Source organism: Sinohyriopsis cumingii, chromosome 2 (genome assembly GCF_028554795.1).
Source record: "Sinohyriopsis cumingii isolate HCF-2022 chromosome 2, ASM2855479v2, whole genome shotgun sequence".
Taxonomy (NCBI): Eukaryota; Metazoa; Mollusca; class Bivalvia; order Unionida; family Unionidae; genus Sinohyriopsis; species Sinohyriopsis cumingii.
Window position 1 is genome coordinate 22400569 of NC_142962.1, and position 26641 is coordinate 22427209.

The window sequence follows — 26641 nt, forward strand, 5'->3', positions numbered from 1 at the left end:
CTTGAAGTATCTGTCTACAGTATGCAACAGTCCTGCTTTTTGTGTTATCTATGCAACAGTCCTGATACTAGTCTAATTTCTAAGTACCTGTCTATAGCATGCAACAGTCCTGATACTAGTATAATTTCTATGTACATGTCTACAGTATGCAACAGTCCTGATACTAATCTAATTTCTATGTACCTGTCTACAGTATGCAACAGTCCTGCTTCTTGTCTGTTTTCTATGTACCTGTCTACAGTATGCAACAGTCCTGATACTTGTCTGTTTTCTATGTACCTGTCTACAGTATGCAACAGTCCTGCTTTTTGTGTTATCTATGCAACAGTCCTGATACTAGTCTAATTTCTAAGTACCTGTCTATAGCATGCAACAGTCCTGATACTAGTATAATTTCTATGTACCTGTCTACAGTATGCAACAGTCCTGATACTAATCTAATTTCTATGTACCTGTCTGCAGTATGCAACAGTGATACTTGTCTGTTTTCTATGTACCTGTCTACAGTATGCAACAGTCCTGATACTAATCAAATTTCTAAGTACCTATCTACAGCATGCAACACTCCTGCTTCTTGTCTGTTATCTATGTACCAGTCTTTGGTATGCAGTGCTCCTGCTTCTTGTCTGTTATCTATGTACCAGTCTACAGCATGTAATAGTCTGATACTTGTCTGTTTTCTGTGTACTTGTCTACAGCATGCAAGTCCTGATACATGTACTAGTCTCATTTCTAAGAATCTGTCTACAGTATGCAACACTCCAACTTCTTGTCTGTCATCTATGTACTGGTCTACAGTATGCAGCAGTCCTGCTTCTTGTCTGTTATGTAAGCATATTCATGCATCAAACATACTAGCTTTCAGCTGTCACTTTTTGAATGCAGGAGGTTGTGGGTTCGATCCCTGGCCGAGTCATGCCAAAGACTTACAAAAATGGTACTAACAGCTGCCTCGCTTGGCGCTCAGCATTAAGAGCTGAATGTTAGGACTGGTCAGCCTGGTATCAGGATAATGTGACTGGGTAGGACATCATGCTACATGTCTGCGGCATGATGCCTCAGTGCTAGACATCACTATAAACTGTCACACTGCAGACATTGTAGTGTTATGACTGAATTTTTTTTTAAAGCTACATTAAAAAACCAACTCACACACACACTCACACACACACAGAGTCACTTTCAAGTTGTATTAATGGTATGGTGCATATCTTAGTATTGACTCTTTTGAAGACTTTAGAATTACTTACCTGTGGCATTAACAATACCAAAATCATACCAAAATAATTTATTTTAAAAAAACTTAGAAACAAATTTGACTCTGTACATGTTTTAAATCATACTTTCCTTTAACCAGGACTTTCGTGAGGAGATGATTGAGAAGGAGAAGTTAAAGAATGAGCTGGTAGATCAGGGTCGTCGGCTGATGAAGATCAGCAGCGAGGTACGTGCCAATGATATCGAGCAGAAAATTACACGACTAGAAGATAGGTGGACACACCTCAAGGCAGTCACAGGATTCAGGTATGTACAAATACATCTATCTAACCTGACTTAGTATGATATTTATCATTATTTTATAATTCATACATAATTTGAAGTGTCATGCAGGTCATGTTAAAATAAAATACATGTATCTGACACTTGGGATTATACACTCACTTAGGTAGATAAAAGAGCAATATAACATAAATTCCCTAATTAACACCCCCTTTCTAATTAATGCCACCCTCCCGTCTTTTAAGAACAGAAAATTTAAAAGATGCAGTGTAAGACCTGTGCTTGCCTGTCTGCTTCAGATCCATGATTACAACAAAATGCAGCATCAGTCTCATTCAATCACATGATTACAATGTATATATCAATGTATAAATTACTAAAGTCACGGGCACACATGTGGTGTTAAACATGATGCAGTAGCTGGGCAGCAAGTTCAAAGACTTACCAGTACTACTGCAACCAGCTGCTGAGTGGGAGAATGGGTTGATTGATTGATTACTTTAACTGTGGTGATATTTAGTCACTTCCTTCAGTTGCAAAAAGACCCCCAGATGTACATGTGATCATTACAGAGTACATCAAAAGAACAACTTAAGCTTTTATTATTGTGCTCTAATTAATGCCCCCATTGGAAATTCTTGCATAAATAGAGAGTATCATACATGAATTTACATTTATGATGAAATTTATGAAATTTTCTGTCTTTCTGAGCCATGGTCATCAAAATATATGGAATGATCATGAATGTATCGTTTTATTCATAACATCAAAATATATGGAATGATCATGAATGTATTGTTTTATTCATAACATCAAAATATATGGAATGATCATGAATGTATTGTTTTATTCATAACATCAAAATATATGGAATGATCATGAATGTATTGTTTTATTCATAACATCAAAATATATGGAATGATCATGAATGTATCATTTTATTCATAACATCAAAATATATGGAATGATCATGAATGTATTGTTTTATTCATAACATCAAAATATATGGAATGATCATGAATGTATCGTTTTATTCATAACACCAAAATATACGGAATGATTATGAATGTATTATTTTATTCATAACATCAACATATATGGAATGATCATCATTGTATCATTTTATTCATAACATCAAAATATATGGAATGATCATGAATGTATCATTTTATTCATAACATCAACATATATGGAATGATCATGATTGTATCATTTTATTCATAACATCAAAATATATGGAATGACCATGAATGTATCATTTTATTCATAGCATCAAAATATATGGAATGAGCATGAATGTATCATTTTATTTATCACATCAAAATATATAGAATGATCATGAATATTTTAATCTATTTATCACATGTAAATGAAGAATTCTATTCAATAAACTGCACAAATGATGTAGTGAGCTCTGTGAAGTACATTTAGGTACTTTGGCATCATGCCTTTGTCCTGTAGGACATCATGACATCATATGTGACATGTTACAAATGTTGATTATGCAGTCATATGATGTCAGTATTATGAAACTAAATAACACAATAATCACATGACAAGTTATGTTATTTTCACATATATTGTTCCACACCAGTATTTTGTGCCTTGTTGCTGTTTGATTATTGAACCTTTTAATTCCAGGCAACAAAATAACACAATAGTCAGGTGGTAAATTAGCTTATTTTTACATATATGGTTTCTATCCAATATTTCTGTGCCATTTGCCTAGCTGTAGTTTGATTATTACAATATATGATTCCAGGCAGCGTAAGTTGCAGGAGACTCTGCTAGCAGTCCAGCAGTTGGACACCAGCATGTCAAACCTCCGTAAGTGGTTGGCAGATGTAGAGAGCGAGTTGTCTGTCCCAGTTATCTATGACGAGTGTGATATTAAGGAAATCAAGAAAAAACTCAAACACCAACAGGTAAGTTGATTTTATAACCTATTTGCTTCATTTGAACTTGACCACAACAGTGGCCTAAGTGGTTAGAGCTCTCAGATGTGGGAGGTCACTGGTTCAAAACCTGGCCAAGTCATCACACTAAAGACTTATAAAAATGATACTCACAGCTGCCTCACTTAGCACTCAGCATTAAGAGGTTAGTGTTAAGACTGGTCAGCCTGGTGTCAGTATAATGTGACTTGATGGGACATGATGCTAAATGTATGCAGCATGATGCCCCCATGCTAGACATCACTGTACACTTTCACACTACAAATATATTGGCGATATGACTGAAAAATTGTTAAAGCTACATTAAAAATTTGAACCAAACACACACACACACACACACTCATTTGAACTTTCATTAATGTAATAATTATTTCTAGAACATACTGGGAGATCAGCCATGGAATTGTTTGCTAACATAGTCAGAGGTGAAGGTCACAGGTTAATGAGTAATTTAAAAAATCCACCTTTTTATTTTCAAAATAAGGACTGACCCAAAATTGTTTCACAACTATTGTGAAAATTGTAGATCTTTCAAATGTACCTTTCTCTTATGCATTGTTTGTTACAGTGTCTTAATTTGAAAGTAGTTTTGGTAAGCCACATGGCTGAAAACTTATTTTGACATGTTGACTTTCTGTTCCTGTAGGATTTGCACCAAGATATTGAGCATCACAGTGCTGGTGTTGGCTCAGTGCTGAACCTTTGTGAAGTGTTGCTGCATGACTCCGATGCATGTCCTACACAGGTTGAGTTTAATGCCCTGCAGACAGCAATGAGGAACCTTGACAGGCGATGGAGGAACATCTGTCAGATGTCCCCTGAACAAAGGGAAAAGTAAGTTCTTTTCATAACTAAATTCCACAACACTTGTAAATTTGTTAGCATACACAGAAATTTAAGAAAACCATGACAAAACATAGCGTTATGTACAGTTCTTATTCATTATAATACCCTAAATTAGGACTTGATTCCAGATATAACATGGTCAGTTTATGGACCCCATTATAACATGATTCCAAATATAACATGGTGAATCCATGGAACACCCATTATAACATGATTCCAGATATAGCAAGATCAATTTATTGGCCTCATTATAATATGATTCCAGTTATAACATTGTCAGTCCATGGGCCCCATTATAACATAATTCCAGTTATAACATGGTCAGCTCATGGACCCCATTATAACATAATTCCAGATATAACATGGTCAGCTCATGGACCCCATTATAACATGATTCCAGATATAACATGATCAATCCATGTACCCTCCATTATAACATGATTCCTGATAGAACATGGTCAATCCATGGACCCCATTATAACTTGATTCTAGATATAAGATGGTCAATCTTTGGACCCCATTATAGCATGATTCCAGATATATAACATGGTCAATTCTTGGACTTCATTATAACATGATTCTAGATATAACATGGTCAATCTATGGTCCCCATTATAACATGACTCCAGATATAACGTGGTCAATTCATGAACCACATTATAACATAATTCTAGCTATAACATGGTCAATCTGTGGATGCCATTATAACATGATTCCAGATATAATATGGTCAATTCATGGACCCCATTATAACATTATTTCAGATATAACATAGTCATGCTATGGACCCATTTAAGAAATAAGAAATGTCAACTTAATTTCTTTTCAGTATTCATTAGCTTTCAAATTGATGAAATTATTTTTGTTCTAGTTTATAATCTCTGAAATCTTTGAATAAAATCCCCTTTTCTCAAATTATCCACTATTCTATTAAAACAATGTCAACTATACTATTGCTTACTAGCTAAAGGACACTCCAAATTGCCACTGGTAAAATCTAGGATGCAAAATGAGCATGCTGGCTAATTGTTATAATTACCTTACGTTGGTTTTTTTTGTTGTTGTACCTCTATACCTTTGCATGTATTCATGTATGCAAAGAAGTTTTTGAACTTTCTCATGAAATGGCAGTGTAGCACAAAATGCAGCAGCTGGAATTTATGGAGCCCAAAAAATACGTTATAATGAGGGAGGAAAGCTGTATAATAATTGGGACAAAATTACATGTTTCACTTGCTCAGAAAATCTGCTGAATTCATTGGCAGAAAAAACAAACAGATTTACATGTGGTCATTATAAGAGTGCATGAAAAGAACAACTTTATTTTCCGTTATTGTACTCAAATAAATGCTCCCCATTTGGAAAATGTAATGCCTGGGGGGGTAATTAGCGTACATAACAGCAGTATTCTAGGCCTTTGTGGTGTTTGATTCCAGCCATAATCTAGCATACATATTCATGGCCTTTGTGGTGTTTGATTCTTGCCATAATCTAATATATACAAGGCCTTTATGGTGTTTGATTTTTGCCATAATCTAATATATTTAAGGACTTTGTGGTGTAGGACTCTAGCAGTAAGCTAATGTATCCATAATATATTATTTTCAAGGCCTTTATGGTGTTTGATTCTAGCCATAATCTAATATATTTAAAGCCTTTTTGATCTATGATTCTAGCTATAATCTAATATTTTGAAGGCCTTTGTGGTGTTTGATTCTTGGCATAATCTAACATACATATTCATGGCCTTTTTGGTGTTTGATTCTTGCCATAATCTAATATTTACAAGGCCTTTATGGTGTTTGATTCTTGCCATAATCTAATATATACAAGGCTTTTATGGTGTTTGATTCTTGCCATAATCTAATATATTTAAGGACTTTGTGGTGTAGGACTCTGTCAGTAAGCTAATATATCCATAATATATTATTTTCAAGGCCTTTATGGAGTATGATGCTTGCCATAATCTAATATATTGATGGCCCATTTGGTCTTTGATTCTAGTTTTAATCTAATATATTGAAGGCCTTTGTGGTGTATGATTCTTGGCATAATCTAATATATCAATGGTTTTTATGGTGTATAATGCTTGCCATAATCTAATATATCGAAGGCCTTTGTGGTGTATGATTCTTGGCATAATCTAATATATCAATGGCCTTTGTGGTGTATGATGCTTGCCATAATCTAATATATCAATGGCCTTTGTGGTGTATAATGCTTGCCATAATCTAATATATCAATGGCCTTTGTGGTGTATAATGCTTGCCATAATCTAATATGTCAATGGCCTTTGTGGTGTATGATTCTTGCCATGATCTAATATATCAATGGCCTTTGTGATGTATGATTCTTGCCATAATCTAATATATCAATGGCCTTTGTGGTGTATGATGCTTGCCATAATCTAATATATCAATGGCCTTTGTGATGTATGATTCTTGCCATAATCTAATATATCAATGGTCTTTGTGGTGTATGATGCTTGCCATAATCTAAAATATAAATGGCCTTTGTGATGTATGATTCTTGCCATAATCTAATATATCAATTGCATTTGTGGTGTATAATGCTTGCCATAATCTAATATATCAATGGCCTTTGTGGTGTATGATGCTTGCCATAATCTAATATATCAATGGCCTTTGTGGTGTATAATGCTTGCCATAATCTAAAATATCAATGGCCTTTGTGATGTATGATTCTTGGCATAATCTAATATATCAATGGCCTTTGTGATGTATGATTCTTGCCATAATCTAAAATATCAATGGCCTTTGTAGTGTATGATGCTTGCCATAATCTAATATATCAGTGGCCTTTGTGGTGTATGATGCTTGCCATAATATAATATATCAATGGCCTTTGTGGTGTATGATGCTTGCCATAATCTAAAATATCAATGGCCTTTGTGATGTATGATTCTTGGCATAATCTAATATATCAATGGCCTTTGTGGTGTATGATGCTTGCCATAATCTAAAATATCAATGGCCTTTGTGATGTATGATTCTTGGCATAATCTAATATATCAATGGCCTTTGTGGTGTATGATGCTTGCCATAATCTAATATATCAATGGCCTTTGTGATGTATGATTCTTGCCATAATCTAATATATCAATGGTCTTTGTGGTGTATGATGCTTGCCATAATCTAAAATATAAATGGCCTTTGTGATGTATGATTCTTGCCATAATCTAATATATCAATTGCATTTGTGGTGTATAATGCTTGCCATAATCTAATATATCAATGGCCTTTGTGGTGTATGATGCTTGCCATAATCTAATATATCAATGGCCTTTGTGGTGTATAATGCTTGCCATAATCTAATATATCAATGGCCTTTGTGGTGTATAATGCTTGCCATAATCTAAAATATCAATGGCCTTTGTGATGTATGATTCTTGGCATAATCTAATATATCAATGGCCTTTGTGGTGTATGATGTTTGCCATAATATAATATATCAATGGCCTTTTTGGTGTATGATGCTTGCCATAATCTAAAATACCAATGGCCTTTGTGATGTATGATTCTTGGCATAATCTAATATATCAATGGCCTTTGTGGTGTATGATGCTTGCCATAATCTAATATATCAATGGCCTTTGTGGTGTATAATGCTTGCCATAATCTAATATATCAGTGGCCTTTGTGGTGTATAATGCTTGCCATAATCTACAATATCAATGGCCTTTGTGATGTATGATTCTTGGCATAATCTAATATATCAATGGCCTTTGTGATGTATGATTCTTGCCAAAATCTAAAATATCAATGGCCTTTGTGGTGTATGATGCTTGCCATAATCTAATATATCAGTGGCCTTTTGGTGTATGATGCTTGCCATAATCTAATATATCAGTGGCCTTTGTGGTGTATAATGCTTGCCATAATCTAAAATATCAATGGGCTTTGTGATGTATGATTCTTGGCATAATCTAATATATCAATGGCCTTTGTGGTGTATAATGCTTGCCATAATCTAATATATCAATGGCCTTTGTGGTGTATAATGCTTGCCATAATCTAAAATATCAATGGCCTTTGTGATGTATGATTCTTGGCATAATCTAATATATCAATGGCCTTTGTGGTGTATGATGCTTGCCATAATATAATATATCAATGGCCTTTGTGGTGTATGATGCTTGCCATAATCTAAAATACCAATGGCCTTTGTGATGTATGATTCTTGGCATAATCTAATATATCAATGGCCTTTGTGGTGTATGATGCTTGCCATAATCTAATATATCAATGGCCTTTGTGGTGTATAATGCTTGCCATAATCTAATATATCAGTGGCCTTTGTGGTGTATAATGCTTGCCATAATCTACAATATCAATGGCCTTTGTGATGTATGATTCTTGGCATAATCTAATATATCAATGGCCTTTGTGATGTATGATTCTTGCCAAAATCTAAAATATCAATGGCCTTTGTGGTGTATGATGCTTGCCATAATCTAATATATCAGTGGCCTTTTGGTGTATGATGCTTGCCATAATCTAATATATCAGTGGCCTTTGTGGTGTATAATGCTTGCCATAATCTAAAATATCAATGGCCTTTGTGATGTATGATTCTTGGCATAATCTAATATATCAATGGCCTTTGTGATGTATGATGCTTGCCATAATCTAATATGTCAATGGCCTTTATGGTGTATAATGCTTGCCATAATCTAATGTATCGAAGGCCTTTTTGGTCTTTGATTCTAGTTATAATCTAATATATTGAAGGCTTTTGTAATGTATGATTCTTGCCATAATCTAATATATCAATGGCCTTTATGGTGTATAATGCTTGCCATAATCTAATACATCGAAGGCCTTTTTTGTCTATGATTCTTGCTATAATCTAATATATTGAAGACCTTTGTGGTGTATGATTCTTGCCAGAAACTAATATATTCAAAAAAAGATTTGCAACAATATTATTGCAAGATTCAACGATTGTCTACCCAAAATATTTTGCATATTATTAACATTTATTTGGTATTAATGTTGTGAATTTAATTACATCTGTTATGCAATGCTTGATTTGTTTACTTCTTAGATATTCGTTAGAATCAATTTACTAGTCATTATATTATAATCATATTGAATTTACCTTTTAGAATTGAAGAGACATGGCAGCTATGGCAGGACCTATTAGCTGATTGTAAAAAGTTTGATGATTGGCTAAATGCTGTGGAGAGGGAGGTTAGAGAGACATCTCCTAGCCAATTAAATGTTAGTTTAGGAAAGGAAGAATACAGAAAATGTGATGTGAGTCAGTCTTAATAATATTTTTATTCTAAATATGACCCTATGTCCATTATGTATCATTTGTCATCCAGCAACATTTGCTTTACTGTACTTTTTCTTATTTCGTAGACTATATCCTCAGGAACATTCCTGTCAAGTTTGATTGAAATTAGTTTCATTTTGAAAAGAAATGGATGGATAGATATATGTCTGTATGGTATGATACAATTCTGTTTATGCTTCACCCATCAGGGGGAGCCACTATTTTTATAGTTTTATGTTCATATAAAACAAATCACACGGATCAAGTGGTATTGAGTCAGTCACACACCGAAACAATTTCCCCAATGTAGGAATTTAATTACTGTCCAAATTGTCCCCTTTTCTCAAAACCTTGAAGATAAATGAAGTCAGAATATTTATTAATATAGTCACCAATACACATTTTTGTTAACTTGCTGCACAGGCCCTTCAACGAGAAGTACATGAGAACCTGAGACAGCTGGAAAACATCAACAAGCAGTACCGCCTGCTTGCAAGAGAAGGTCGTACTGACAGATTGGGTATGTTGAAGAACAAGATGCAAGAGGCAAATGACCGTTGGGATCAGCTGCAACTGCAGATGAGTGGAATCATGCGTAAGATGAAACAGTCATCTGCCATTCGACAAGACTTCACATCAACACGGGACTCTCTACTCGCCTGGCTGTCAGAGATTGATGTCCAGCTTACCAATATGGAACAACTGTCCTCAATGGATACCAGAAATAAATTCATCGAAATTCAGGTCTGTATGTTACTGTATCCTTATTTGTAACAGACATGTTGCCTTACTAGATTAGTGTTAATTTAAATAAAAGTGTTGAAAATTCAGTAATCATTATATATTGGTAAAAATGTGTATGAAAATTTTACAATTTGCAGAATTTTATTTTTATTGTGACAGAGGATTAAAGATGAGGTTGACAATCATCAGAAGAAGTTTGATTACCTGGATGAGGCTGGACTGTACCTGATTCAGAAAGGAGACAGTTCTGATGCACTTACTGTCCAGGCTGAACTTGATGAATTCCATAAATACCAGCGACAAATACTGGACAGGGTTGCCATCTTCTATGCTACAGTCTGCAGAGTGGCTGAGGCACAGGTCAGTCATGGTTGTTTATTCCCAGTTTAGTAAAATAAATTCTTGACAATTACTAAACATCTTGTTGGGTCTCATTTTGGTTTTCTAACCAATAAATTCTTTCCAGCAGACCTACTTTTCCTACTTTTTTCCATTTTTCCTTCTTTTTTTGTCAGACTACATTTTCCCCCCATTTTTTCCAAGATGACCTTACTGTCTCTACCTTTTTCCAATCTTATGTTGAAACTTGATCACTTAAGGCGTGACTGGCCAATGGTCAAGATATGTCCTCAGTAATGTGGACCTGGCTATTTTAAGACAACAGATGACGAGTATGTGAATAAGAAATCAGTTTTGTTCAAGTTTAAAAAGGTAAGTCAACTTAAGGTTTTATTTTTTTTAGTAATCTGCAGAAACTTCATACTGTTTTTCATTATTTTTACATAAACTTCATGCTTTCTTTCATTATTTTTACATAAACTTCATACTGTTTTTTTTTGTTTGTTATTTCCATAAACTTCATACTGTTTCTCTTTTATTAATTATATCTATCTTCCTACTTTTTCCAACTTTTTTTAAAAAGTAGTACCTCTTTATCATTATATTTTCATAAAGTGTTTCTGGAGAACTGCCAATAATAATAATTTTCTGCTCTAATCACTATGACTACGAATGTTTTAATATTAATGTTTTTTGTTTTTTTCAGTACTCAAAGATGCAAGTTTAAATATTAACTGGTTCTTGTCTTGCAACCTTAAGATTTATACAAATAGAAAAAAATCATCATTTTCTAATTACTGGTATGTAATATGTTTGTTGCTAGACAGCACAGTTTGGAAATATGTCCTAATTCACAGTATAACCTACTGATAATGTTGATTTTTGAGATCGTTGGATCCTATTTATGTAGCCATTTTAACAGGTGATAGTTGATGCTTAGTATAGAAAAACTGTTATTGACATGTATAAATCAGTGATCAGTCTAATACTTGTAAAATTAACCTTACAGCCTGTAGAACTATATAATTGACAAATGGACTAGATCAGTTATTTTACCTATACAGTTTCTACATTTATTTCTCAGTACTGAACTTTCTACTGTGTCCAAATCATAATAAATCATATGTTAATCTAAAGTACCTTCAAAGACGAACTCAGACATTTATTTGACAAGCTGGACCACAAACAAAGCAACATGTAATGGTCACAGATTTCACTTCTGGGTCAGCATCAGTGCCTTATTACTCGCTGTCACCAGAATACAGACAATCACACCATAGTGCTCATTTGCTGAAGAATACGCAATTACCTTTAAATCAGTACCAAAACTGTGTAAATCTAACTCTTGTAATAACCACCAAATGATAGAGGAAAATTGTCAGTTGAAATTCCACATATGGATAAGGCTTTTTTATTAATGATGTATACTGTCATTAGAAGAATGAAAATATGGACCCTTAGCAGTGAATCTGAGCCTTTGTCATTAATGTGTACTATCATGAAAGGAATGAACATTTTGTTACTACTCTATAGTTTTAACCTTAGTAGCAGAAAAGAGCAAAAACCAACAAATTTTGTAAAATTCAACAAAACATTATATCCCTAAACTACAAAGTGAAAATTCAAAAATAGCTTACAGTATTGTGAAGTAAATCCCAAATAGTCCATAAGGTTCTATCACAAATCCAAATGTATAAAGTTTCAGCTGAATTCAAGTGATAAATAAGTTCCAGTATTGAATGTGTTGATGTGCCTGTAGTCATATTTGCTAATTTGCCAGTGACCTGGAGTGTGGCGATGTGCTAACAGTCTTTTGATGTATCACAATATTATAATCAAAAAATGTCTGAGTTCACTATAATTCCAAATTAATTTCCAGTCTAATATCATTGATGAGCACTTTGTATTTCCAGTGAATAATAATTTGAATAAATAAATCCACCCAATGAAAAACTGAATAAAACAATAAGATTTATTCTGCTTCACGATGTTAAGACAAGAATAAATAATCCCAATGTAAACAAGATTATATACCCTTATACTTGACCAAGGTCGTAATTACCATTTTCATGAAAAACTCTCACTTAATGGAATTTTCCAATCTAGAAGATTCTAAGGTCAGAATCAAGATTGTATCTTTTAATTGAAATTGAGGTAAACACATTTACATTAATAATGATCTGAATATTTAATCTACACTCATGGAGAAATATCTAAGTTGTGTATTATGTTGTTTACAAAATAAATGGCACTTGTCAGGTACACAATGAACTTGATTTTGGACAATGTCAGGTAGAAAATACAGATATACATAACATACAGTCATTAAGAAAAGCAAACAAATAATACAAATTAAATATAATTAACAATGTAGACCCTTTGGCAGTGAATTACCTTATTATCAAGTGGGTGTATTTTCACCTACAAGATGAAATTGATCCTTTATTCACTTGTAACAAGCAAATTTTCTTTATAATTTATGCTCAAATGTATTGGCCAGCAGTATGTATGACAGATTGGAGTTGCAGATTTCTCACTGGATCCTGTGTGATGTCAGTGGTTTACCTTTCATGTTCTGCTGTGTTTTGTGAAGATTTAAAGAGAAATAAATGATATCATAGTTTCTCCTTCCCAGTTCAAAGTAAAATTGCACATTAAGACAAAAAAGAGACTGCACCTTGTTGGATTTGAACTGGGTATGTCTTCAACAGGAAGTGTCCATACTTGTGGCTAGAATGATCAAGTATCTCAGAAAAACTTCACATTTTTTGGTCATAATGTTGTGTCCATTGACCAGTGGTGAGAAAATATTCATATTATTTCACTCCATTGAATTATCAAGATTATTTTCATAAAAAAAATTCAGTATTTCACAGCCTAGCATAAAATAATAATGTATACAATCATCAAAAGAATGAACATATAGACTCTTTGGTAGTGAATCTGAGGCCCTCATTATTTATGTATACTATCCTCAACTGACTAATCAAATAGACCCAGTCCCATTCAATCTGAGGCCCTCATTATTTATGTATACTATCCTCAACTGACTAATCATATAGACCCAGTCCCATTCAATCTGAGGCCTAAAATGTGTGGATAGATGATTGAGAAGAAACCCAAGTAGTGGTTTTGAAAAAAGCTGGCATGGGGTTGAAATATAGATTATAATTTAACAGGCAGATGCTTGTTTTTTATAAATGCACATTCAATTTGCCTCAAAAATATCTTCACCTTCTGTCATCTTCTAGCCATTAATTCCCGTCCACTGATTTCTGTTCTCAATCTCTATCACAATCAGACCTCAAATTTTAAATAGTCACTAAAAGTTTTGAGTAGGTTACCATTTGGCTTTTGAAAGGCAACTGTAACATTATTGCTCTTGTTACTTAATTCTTCCTTTCTTTTGTTGGCTGTTCAGTGCCTTGTTGTTTGTAAGGCACATTTTACATGACCATACTAAACAAAAAAACATTTTGTGCATTTGCATTTGAATATTTTAATTTCCATTTTGTTTGGTTTATTTTTGAACATTACATAATCAGTGGAAAGACCAAGCAGTATATTTGTCCTAATTTTTTTTTTTAATGAATGTGCAGTTTCGTACCTGTTGTGAGAAATAAAACAAAAATCAATAGTGTTTCATTGTTTGAGCAAATAATGCAAGATAATAAAGGAAGGTACTTTGTATGATTTATTTTAGAACAAAATATCATGGTATTGGAGCTAAAGTTCATTTTATTTTACTCATTAAGGTTGAAGATATTGGAAGAGTTGCAAGAAGGCCTGGTTACCTTGGTGATGACCTCGATCATTTGGAATGTGACCTGTATGCTGACCACCCTGACAGTGAATATCCTTTGGAGTGGGATACCAAAGACTTAGAAGCTTACCTAGATGCCTCTCCCCCAGACAGCCCACCAGAGAAGAGGAGAGCACTGTTACGACAGAGGCAGTCAAGGTCACCTGTAAGACTATCTAGGTCAGAGTCACCCAAACCTAGACCAAGGTCACCCAAGTCACCAAGGAGAGTAGTTTCAGGTGTATTAGAATCAAGTAAGTTATGTATACTTTGCCTATCTATTTTATTATTCTGGGCAGTCTTCCAAAACATTCTGTATGAAGAATTATATATTACCATGACTGTGGGAAAAAAATGTTGATTTTCAGAATAGAGTTTATATTTGGTTTCAAAGTAGAATAGCATTTTTTCTCCAAATTATTTTACAAAATGAAAATCTTGTGATTATTCGGTTTCCTGAACATATAATTTTAGGCTGGATCTCCTGAATTAGATCTTTGCTCAAAATTAAGTGGAGTCCTTTAGTAATCACATGAGCCATTCATCCATATCTCCACTGGTCCATCCATCTGTCGGGTCCCCGAGTGGCCGAGTGGTCTAAAGCGCTCTCCGTTACGGATCACTGCCATCTCACCTCTGTCTGTGTGGGTTCGAGTCTCGGATTCGGCTAATGTGGGTATGTGAGAAAGCTTGCCAGTAGCTTCTCGTGGGTCGGTGGTTCTTTCCGCGGGTTTTCCGGGTTCTTCCTCCACCATTAATACTGGCCGCCATGTATAGCCTATCGTGTGCTGAAAAATGGCATTAAACCCTACAACAACAACAACAACCATCCGTCAGTGAGCAGTTTGGTTTCTACAAGATAACTTCACTGTGTTTATTTAGTATGCAGCTTTGAATTGATGAGACGCCAGAAGAGTTTCATTTTTCATCTTTCTTTGTGATTGTTTAGATGAGTTATGGCCCCTGATTGCCTGTTCTCCTGACCTTGATTTTGACAGGAATCTTCTTATTTAAGGGACCTTGAATGAGTTCACTCTTTTGCATTCCATGACTCCATTTACAAGATTATGCCATGGATTGTCTGTCTTTTTGTTTATGCAGACTATTTTTTCCAAGGATTGCTGGATTTCAGCCAAACTCGGAATGAATCTTTATGTGGATGGGACCTTGAATTAATTCAGTCTTGAAACATTCCCTAACTTCATTTACAGGGAGTTGTCCTCCTGTTTACTCATCCTCCTGACACTGGTTTCCGCAGTATATCTGGTCATTAGGTTTCAGCCAGATTTGGAATGTAACTTTATATTGACGATACCTTAAATGAATTGGACTTTCTGTGTTCCATTACATCTTGTACAGGGGTTATGCCCCCTACTTGCCTGTCATTGTGGCTTTTGTTTCTGTAGCATTTCTGTACAGGAGTTATGCCCCCTACTTGCCTGTCATTGTGGCTTTTGTTTCTGTAGCATTTCTTTACAAAGGATTGTAAGATTTCAACCAAAGTTGACATGAATCTTTATATTGATTAAGCCTTTAAATAAACTTGATTTCCAATTTTTACTGAAGTTATGTCCACTGTTTGCTCACCCTTCTGACTTTGAGTTCTGCAAAATATCATTGCCATTCATTGTTGGATTTCAACAAATATTGGAAAATACCTTAAAGGAATTTGTTTTCATATGTACCACTACTACTTTTTACATGAGGTATGCTCCTTGATTGTTTCATGTCTGGAGCAAAATTTTACCAAGGATGATTGGATTTTAACCAAATCGGGCATATGACTTCATATCGATGAGACCTTGGGTGAGTTTGTGTTCCATTGTTCCACATGATCATTTGATAGAGTTATGGTATATGATTGCATGTGTTCCTGATTTCAGTTGTGACAGCAAGATTAAGGATTTTAGATCTTATCCAAATTTACAATTCAACTTTATATCAATAAGACTTTCAGTGACTATGATTTCTAGCACTCCACAAGATCAGTTATGTCTCATGGTTGTTCATCCAGTTGACTTTGGTTTTGCAACTTTACTCTACCAAGAATTATTGGATTTCAGAAATTTTTGGCATACATGTTTATAATAATCAGCGTTACCATATTTGAACATTATAAAATAGGAAACTCCAGAGAGTATCAGTATCTCTGTAGATATTTTAGAACCAAAAAGGAAGACATATCAGAGAAATAGAGGACATATGGCAACACTGTATTAATGAGACTTTAAATGAGTTTGATTTCCAGTATTCCAGGGAATCATTTAGAATAATGGCCTCTGAATTCCAGACTTCTCTTAACTTTGGGTTTTCCAACACAAGTTCATCTGTTTAAGACCTAGATGAGTACACTGTAGTTAGCATCAACCTTTGAGATGCATTCCTACTCCCATGACAATGCTGCAGGCCAGTCTAATGCATTTTTCAAACTGTACATATTTATGTCCATTTTAAAAAGAATCAGTTGGACAGCTTTTAAGTACATAGCCCCAGAGAAAATCTCTCACATTTTAAAGAATAGTTTACCTAGCAAATTTATATCTATATTTTATGGATTGTGTCTTTCCTTTTATTTTTTTTATTTTGTTGCACTATATGTTTACTTTATTTTAAGGATATTTCTACCAAAAGTTATGTAATTCTTACCTTTAATTTTTTTAAACATAACTTTTAGTCATCACTATATAACCAAGGTTGTGCTGATGTGCTGTTAACCTTATACATACATAATATTTAGTTAAAGTGGGGTATGGGTTTATGCATACATAATGTTTAGTGAAAGTGGGGTATGGGTTTATACATACATAATGTTTAGTGAAGGTGGGGTATGGGTTTATACATATATAAGGTTTAGTGAAAGTGGGGTATGGGTTTATACATAATGTTTAGTGAATGTGGGGTATGGGTTTATACATACATAATGTTTAGTGAAAGTGGGGTATGGGTTTATACATGTATAATGTTTAGTGAATGTGGGCTATTGGCTTATACATACATAATGTTTAGTGAAAGTGGGGTATGGGTTTATACATACATAATATTTAGTGAAAGTGGGGTATGGGTTTATACATACATACTGTTTAGTGAAAGTGGGGTATGGTTTTATACATACATACTGTTTAGTGAAAGTGGGGTATGGGTTTATACATACACACTGTTTAGTGAAAGTGGGGTATGGGTTTATACATACATAATGTTTAGTGAAAGTGGGGTATGGGTTTGTACATACATAATATTTAGTGAAAGTGGGGTATGGGTTTATACATACATAATGTTTAGTGAAAGTGGAGTATGGGCATATCTTTGAATAATCTACAGAAGATGATCTTCGCTTGTTCAGTAGTCAGTCATACCACATAGATAAGATCACTGTGTTAGTCAATAAATTGCTTTGGTTGGCTGCAGATGGGCTGTCCCGTGAGGAGAGATATCAGAGGTTGCAGGGTGACCTGACACAGCGGGCAAAAGAGGAGACAGTGGAAGAGCTTCTTGAAAAACTTGTAGATGCACTAGAGGATGCATCAGCAAAACTGACTCTCATGGAGGCCGAGACCCGGTCACATATACCCACAGGGCCTGGAGTGGAACTGCAGTCTGATACCTATGTAAGTCACATTTGATCATTCTTAACTGATTCATTACGCAATCAAAGACTTTGGACTTTATCTCTCCCAATCAGAACCATCTACACTGAGGCAAGTGAAACATCATCTTATCTCCAATGAATGGAACTGATTCCTGTATATAATGCAGTACCAAACTTTGTATGGAATCTTAAACAGAATTTCATTCCACCAGAGTGAAACTCCACTATAACACACTTCGTTATAACATGAATACAGCTATAGCATGGTCAGGACTTGGCTCCTGAAATTTTGTAATAGTTCCACCAATGTCTTCAGGTACTGCAAGATTGTGTGCCAAAATAAACCAGATTTTGATAGAATAATCTGGCAAGATGTATTAAATATTTCAAGAAAAAAGTGTCCTATCCTTGCAGTATTTCTGAATATGAATAAAAATGATAAAAAATTTAATTTGTGAATGTTATTTCATCTGTGTCAATTGTCAGTTTCTGCACTTAGATCTTAGTCTATTTTTTTTAATATGTCAGCTCATTCAAAATTGGGTAGGTGTTAATTTTATTATTATTGACCCATGAGCAGTAAAGATATTATGACTTCTTTGTTGTCAATGCGATAATGATTTTGTGTTTATAAGCAGGCAGAACAATCTTGTCTTCTTAGGAGGTCATTCTTTGAATGCAGCATTTATTAAATTCTTTTATATGGCACAAATTTCAGTCCAAGTGTATGGCAGACTGTGAGGCTGCAGTGGATCATTTACGGCAAGTGGATCGTGAGCTTAAACTAGAGACAGGGCTCAAGAGTATTGCTAGTGCTGATGCACAGCTGAAAAGTAAGTATCCTTCTTGTTCCATGACCAAAAATAAGTGTACTTGTTCCATGACCCAAAGTCAGTGTCTTTCTTGTTCTTTGACCTAAAGATAGTGTCTTTCTTGTTCCATGACCTAAAGATAGTGTCCTTCTTGTTCCATGACCTAAAGTAAGTGTCCTTCTTGCTCCATAACCTAAAGTAAGTGTCCTTCTTGTTCTTTGACCTAAAGTAAGTGTCCTTCTTGCTCCATAACCTAAAGTAAGTGTCCTTCTTGCTCCATAACCTAAAGTAAGTGTCCTTCTTGCTCCATAACCTAAAGTAAGTGTCCTTCTTGCTCCATAATCTAAAGTAAGTGTCCTTCTTGTTCTTTGACCTAAAGTAAGTGTCCTTCTTGTTCTTTGACCTAAAGTAAGTGTCCTTCTTGCTCCATAACCTAAAGTAAGTGTCCTTCTTGCTCCATAACCTAAAGTAAGTGTCCTTCTTGTTCTTTGACCTAAAGTAAGTGTCCTTCTTGCTCCATGACCTAAAGTAAGTGTCCTTCTTGCTCCATGACCTAAAGATAGTGTCCTTCTTGCTCCATGACCTAAAGTAAGTGTCCTTCTTGCTCCATAACCTAAAGTAAGTGTCCTTCTTGCTCCATGACCTAAAGTAAGTGTCCTTCTTGCTCCATGACCTAAAGATAGTGTCCTTCTTGTTCCATGACCTAAAGTAAGTGTCCTTCTTGTTCTTTGACCTAAAGTAAGTGTCCTTCTTGCTCCATAACCTAAAGTAAGTGTCCTTCTTGCTCCATAACCTAAAGTAAGTGTCCTTCTTGCTCCATAACCTAAAGTAAGTGTCCTTCTTGCTCCATAACCTAAAGTAAGTGTCCTTCTTGCTCCATGACCTAAAGTAAGTGTCCTTCTTGCTCCATAACCTAAAGTAAGTGTCCTTCTTGCTTCATGACCAAAAGTAAGTGTCCTTCTTGCTCCATAACCTAAAGTAAGTGTCCTTCTTGCTCCCTGACCTAAAGTAAGTGTCCTTCTTGCTCCATAACCTAAAGTAAGTGTCCTTCTTGCTCCATGACCTAAAGTAAGTGTCCTTCTTGCTCCATAAGCTGGTGGCCAGAAGTAAGTGTCCTTCTTTGTTCCATGACCTAAAGTAAATGTCCCACTTTGTTCCATGACTTAAAAGAAAATACCAGCTGCAAGTGACATGGACCCAGGCCTGGGGATCATTAAATTCAGAGCTTGAGGTCAAGATCAAAGTTTTCCACTATCAGCTAATCAGAAACGTCCTTTCAAAAGTAACATCATTTGTGATTGGTTGAAACATAATCGCAAGCTCAAGTTCAGTAGTTGTATGGTTTCCAGGCCTGATCTGCCTAATTGGATGGCAGATCTAGGTCTACACTGGTTACACTTAGGTGTACTATAAACATGTATAAATTATTGTACTAAGGGAATAATGGGTATATTTCATCTGTTGGGCGACAATTTTAGAGTTTTACACCCAAGGTGAAAAAGCACATTACAAATTTTTTAACAAAATAAGTGCATTGTGGGATTCAAACTTGGTACACCTGTATGACATATCTTCATGCTTATCACTAGACAAAGCTGTTGACAACATGGCACCAAAAAAATCTTAGACCATAATGTTATCTATGTCTATTGAAGGCAGTGCAAAAATAATAATTTTGATAATTAACAGGAATGATTTATTAAAATTATTTTTCTTGGAAAATCATCTCCTTCATAGAGTAGCATAAAAGGAATATGGTATAATTCATCATCGGGACAGTTACATTGTTTTGTGCTGTCCATCTGTCACATTTTCTTAAATGCAAGATAGCTCAACAGTATTGAGCCAAACTAGATATTTAGATACTTTGGATGGTTCCAAAAGGTAATTAGGTGTTGGTGGCTGTGATCTTAGTTTGCAATTGTTTTACAGTTTTTAACTTGTTGGACCTTTTTTTTAAATATAAACCTTGTAAGCACATGTAAGCAAAATTTACCTGAGGTTTACAAATTAACTTATTTGTAAGAATATGATTAGATTTTCAGGCCATTATAACAAGTTAGTTTTCAGGGATTTTTTGACAGGCTTTTGAATTTTGTGGACTTTTTTACAAAAACTTATAAGCATTAGTTAACAAAAATGACTCAAAGAAAACGGAATTAAATTTGTTAGGCCTTATTACATTCATATATTGATGAGCTGATTTGATTTTCTTGACATTTTAGTAGCTTTGTATTTCTTACATAATATCAATTTTTCAATATTTTAAAACTTTTTAGACTTAGACATTTTGGAGGGAAAAAACATGTTAGCATGATTATGCAACAGCTACCAGAGTAACATTTGGTAAACATTTTTTATATTCATTTGTATTTATTATGACAAGATTTTCAAGCCATTCCAGCAATAAGTCCATTTTTATGCATTTGTTAAGTTTGAAGCTAGACTTACTGAAAAAAACATTGTTACCACAATGTAGAAAAAAAACATTAATGATAGACAAATAAAATTTGGCATGCGTGTTTGTTGGAATATTTAATTGAGGGATTAGATTTTCATTCCACTGTTGTAATTTGTATACCATTTTTAATTTATTGGACTTAGATTCATTAGGTCTGCAGTATTTTACAAACAGAATTTTGGGGGAAATCTAAGATTTTAGCATCCTAGCTCTTTTTTGTAACAACTGTGAAATTTACCCTATGTTTACAAAGATGAAGCCACAGAATGATTAACATTAATTTGGGAGGGGAGCATATATATTTCTTGCTTTGAAATATAAGTCCTTTGAGTTTTTATTGACAGTATTACTGGTACTTGAACCTGTTTGCAGTGTGATTGGTATTTTAATCTGTTTACACGTGCGAGTCTCGGATTCAGCCAATGTGGGTATGTGAGAAAGCTTGCCAGTAGCTTCTCGTGGGTCGGTGGTTCTTTCTGAGGTTTTCCCGGGTTCTTCCTCTACCATTAATACTGGCCGCCATGTATAGCCTATCATGTGCTGAAAAATGGCGTTAAACCCCACAACAACAACAACAACAATAATCTGTTTACAATACTATTGTTATTTTAACCTGTTTACAATGCTATTGGTATTTTAACCTGTTTACAATACTATCAGTTTTTAACCTGTTTACAATTATATTGGTAATTTAACCTGTTTTGCAGAACAATTTGGTATCACAGAGTAAAATCCCCATTATGTTACAGAGTAAAATCCCCATATATCAGAGAGTAAAATCCCCTTACATCACAGAGAAAAGTTTACATTCTAACAAGATTTTGTCATGAAATTGTCAAATATGTAATCCTGCAACACTACATGCTACTATGGGAAGACCATTTTTGTGAATGTCTGGAAGATTTACTGCTATATATTTTGATAACTGATCACTTGGATATTATGTTAAATATGCAGATATTTTGGAATCTTCTTTTAAATACACTACTTCCTAACAGATGTGATGGAACGATGGGAAATACTGCAAGCAAAGACCATAGAGAAGGATTTCCGTCTTCGCCAGCACCGTCAAGATTGGACCCAGTTCCGCATTGACCTTGACAACATGATTGCCTGGCTGGATGAAGCAGAGGCTCTCCAACTGACACATAGTGACCTGCCAGGGGAGATCACCCACTTAGACACAATCATCAGGCAACATAAGGTAATAATGTGATTCCTTTTGTATCTAGGTTATTCAGTAATGCTGCAATGGCAAAATAAGTGTATATGGACAGAAATTGTTATGACTGTGATTTTTTGTGTGGTATGAATGGATTCCCAAGCATCAGCAGGCAAGTGTTGATAACTGTTATCACTAGAAATTTTAATTTGGTGATAAACCAATGAATTTCTCAAACACATAATCATGTGGATTGAATTAATTTGAAGGTGAGAGAGTAGAGTTCCATATGATTTGAGTATGTAATAATAAATGACCATGCAGTGGAATGCAAGTTGAGTTGAAATGCTTGCATACAACAGTGTTGAGTTGTTTGTGTTTGTGCATGTGATGCACAAAGAGCAGATCCCCTGCAGTGTTTGCATACAACAGTGTTGCTTTATATAACCGTGGCAGAATATTGAATAGGGGTCATTACAATGGTATGCCCCATAATTAGTTGTAAACATCAGTCACAATGACTTTGAAAACAATGACAGCCAGTTGTTATGAGTCTATTATCTTAAAATAAGTAACAGAAATGAGTGAAGACAACAAGCTTTGTAAAATTTAACAAATAATTTATTTCCCTAGAATACAAAGTGAAAAATGAGAAAAAAGAACTTACAGTATTACAAATTAAATCCATATTATAATTCAAGAATTAAAGAAACATGTCCTAGTAATAAAAAGTCCTGAATGAAACTGAGTTCAAGTCCCAATGAGATCCAAAATTGAAGGTGATGATGTCTGTTATGGTCAGCAAAGTGCTGATGTGTCAACATTCCTTTGTTGAATCACAGAAATATTATTCCAGGTTTGAATTCAGTATAAATTCCAATGAATGTCTTTATCCAAGAATTTTATCAGAGCACTTTTGTATTTCCAGAGAAAAAAATTACTTGAATTCAATAATTTGAAGAAAATAAAATTCAGCCCAAACTGGACACAACATAATACAACTTAAACTGCTAGATGTTAAAGCACAACTGATAAAATCTTCACAATCACAAGATAATATAGATCTCTGCTTGACCTCAGGGTCACATTAGCATTTTCTAAAAAAAAACAACCGTAACTGATGGAAGATAACCTTCTAGAATGGTCTGATGAGCCTTGTTTACTTACAACACAGTAACCTATAAAATTCACATGGGAATCTCCAAAACCCTGACCCTGATTAACATATTTACCACTTCTTGTTTACCTGAATAATAATTATGTTAATAAGCTCATACACATAGAGAATAATGAAGCTATTATTAGTTGTTTACATAAATGAAATTTGAATTTATTTTTTTTTAAAGTCAACCAGGTCAAGCAGAAATGAACTCAGTTTTGGACAAGATCAAGTCCAGCAAACAATGTTACATTACAATAACATGTAATGAAATTTTTAAAAAATTAAAACAGACAGACAAACAATTAAATTAAATATACATAACATGATATAACAGTCAAGAGACATGCAGCTCATTATATAGAGATATTTTGGTGATTACAACTTACCCTACCAAAATTATGTCATAGTGATCTATATGTGATGTTTCAGTGACTTAGATTAAAAATGTTGTGTTTAGGATAGTTTCTCAGGAAATAATTGGCCACAGAATCATGTAGATGCATTTTGGTAAGTATAACATGATCATAACTTGCTAATTCACAATTGGAAGGGTAGATTATTCATAATATTAAAGCATGTACTATTAAAATTTATAGTAGAATTTGATTTTTGGACTAAAAGAAAATTTTGTAATAATTGTAAATTAATTTTTTTTACATATATTATTAAAAAGTTGCACGTGTTGTAACAGTCAAAAACTAATTTGCTGCTTGTAGTAGTTGTGTTTATATAATGATGACAGAGTAGAGATGGCTGGCTACAGACCAATTTCTTATACTGAATAGAAGACAACATTTTAATTTTCCAGAAGTACCAAGTACCATTAGATAGACTTAAGGTACCCCAGCTTTATTTTACTACAATCATATTTCTGTAGAAATTAAACTTTGAACTAATTTTTGCCTGGCTTTCTAACACTCTTTTTCATCAAGTTTATTTCTCTTAAAAATATGTGCCTATGCTTCTCAGAGCCTAATGACTTGAAAAGCACAATATTTGTACCTTATTGTTTATAATTAACTCAGAGCCTAATGAAAAACACAGTATTTTTACCTTATAAGTTTATAATTAACTCAGAGCCTAATGACTTGAAAAGCACAATATTTGTACCTTATTGTTTATAATTAACTCAGAGCCCAAAGAAAAACACAATATTTGTATCTTATATGTTTATAATTAACTGGGAGCCTAATGACTTGAAAAACGCAATATTTGTATAATTTATGTTTATAATTAACTCAGAGCCTAATGACTTGAAAAAGACTATTTGTATCATATATTTGTAATTAACTCTGAGCCAAATGAAAGCACAATATTTGTATCTTATATGCTTATATTTAATTCAGAGCCTAATGAAAAGCACAATATATGTACCTTATATGTTTATAATTAACTCGGAGCCTAATGACTTAAAAAAAACTATTTGTATCATATAGTTATAATTAACTCAGAGCTGTATGAAAGCATAATATTTGTATCTTATATGCTTATAGTTAACTCAGAGCCTAATGAAAAGCACAATAATTGTACCTTATATGTTTATAATTAACTCAGAGCCTAATGACTTGAAAAGCACAATATTTGTACCTTATTGTTTATAATTAACTCAGAGCCTAATGAAAAGCACAATAATTGTACCTGATATGTTTATAATTAACTCAGAGCCTAATGACTTGAAAAAGACAATATTTGTATCTTATAAGTTTATAATTAACATATATGTAATATTATTTCAAAGTGCTAAGAACTTTTGAGATTTGATGTTGATTAATGTGTGACTTGCTTGATACATTATATATATTAAAAAATTCATATCAACATCACCACGGTAAACAGTAGGAGTGTATTGGTGGTAAAAGGACTCACTTTGTTGATATATATAATTCAGAGAAAAATGTACAGTGCATGTTCTTTTCATTTGGATACAGTGTTACTTGCAGCTTTAAACTTTTCTCATTAAACATTAAGTCTGCCTACAGTAAATCAAAGTTTCAAAAGATCACATCGCAAATGTTAGCTTTATGTATATTGGATTTATTGGGTAATTCTTTTTTTTTAAATGTTACGTTTCTATCATTGATAACAAAATAATGTTTTACTTTATTTGCTTGTAGCTGTTTTATACATGCTGTACTCCAAGCTTGTAGCTATTTTGTATATACATTGTACTCCAAGCTTCATGTCTTTACTCAAGACTGACCCCCTTTCTCTCTCACTCTCTCTTTCTCTCTCTCGCTTGATCAGTTGAATGATTGATCAAACATCACCATAATATGCCATTACTGTAAATAGACCTTGACACATTCTCTACCAGCCATTAAAATTGTGACCACAAGTTTCATAGCTAGTAAAGCTTTTCAAGTACGTTCCCACTGACATCCCATCCAGACTGTGTCCCTGTACAAGTTACAGAGTTCCAAATATATCCCCATTGACATCCCTCCAGATTGTGTCCCTGTACAAGTTGCAGAGTTCCAAACCAAATACATTCCCATTGACATCCCCTCCTGATTGTGTCCCTGTACAAGTTACATAGATCCAAATATATTCCCATTGACTTCCTCTCCAGATTGAGTTCCCCCTATACAGGCTACATAGTTGTTGGTCCACAGTGTTAGTGGATAGTTATTGGTCCACAGTGTTGGTGGATAGTTATTGGTCCACAGTGTTAGTGGATAGTTATTGGTCCACAGTGTTAGTGGATAGTTATTGGTCCACAGTGTTGGTGGATAGTTATTGGTCCACAGTGTTAGTGGATAGTTATTGGTCCACAGTGTTAGTGGATAGTTATTGGTCCACAGTGTTAGTGGATAGTTATTGGTCCACAGTGTTGGTGGATAGTTATTGGTCCACAGTGTTAGTGGATAGTTATTGGTCCACAGTGTTGGTGGATAGTTATTGGTCCACAGTGTTAGTGGATAGTTATTGGTCCACAGTGTTAGTGGATAGTTATTGGTCCACAGTGTTAGTG

General features: G+C 34.2%; 1 protein-coding gene across 1 annotated transcript in view; it reads left to right on the forward strand.

Moving 5' to 3' along the window:
- LOC149804453 (nesprin-1-like) overlaps positions 1-26641 on the forward strand; it is a 572886-nt gene that overhangs the window by 520689 nt on the left and 25556 nt on the right. The window contains exons 130-140 of the mRNA XM_089940603.1: positions 1358-1524; positions 3263-3425; positions 4102-4289; positions 9430-9580; positions 10026-10346; positions 10506-10706; positions 14441-14741; positions 17893-18092; positions 18792-18906; positions 22345-22550; positions 24479-24508. Coding sequence (XP_089796729.1) covers positions 1358-1524; positions 3263-3425; positions 4102-4289; positions 9430-9580; positions 10026-10346; positions 10506-10706; positions 14441-14741; positions 17893-18092; positions 18792-18906; positions 22345-22550; positions 24479-24508 — 2043 coding nt within the window. The remainder of the gene's footprint in view (positions 1-1357; positions 1525-3262; positions 3426-4101; positions 4290-9429; positions 9581-10025; positions 10347-10505; positions 10707-14440; positions 14742-17892; positions 18093-18791; positions 18907-22344; positions 22551-24478; positions 24509-26641) is intronic.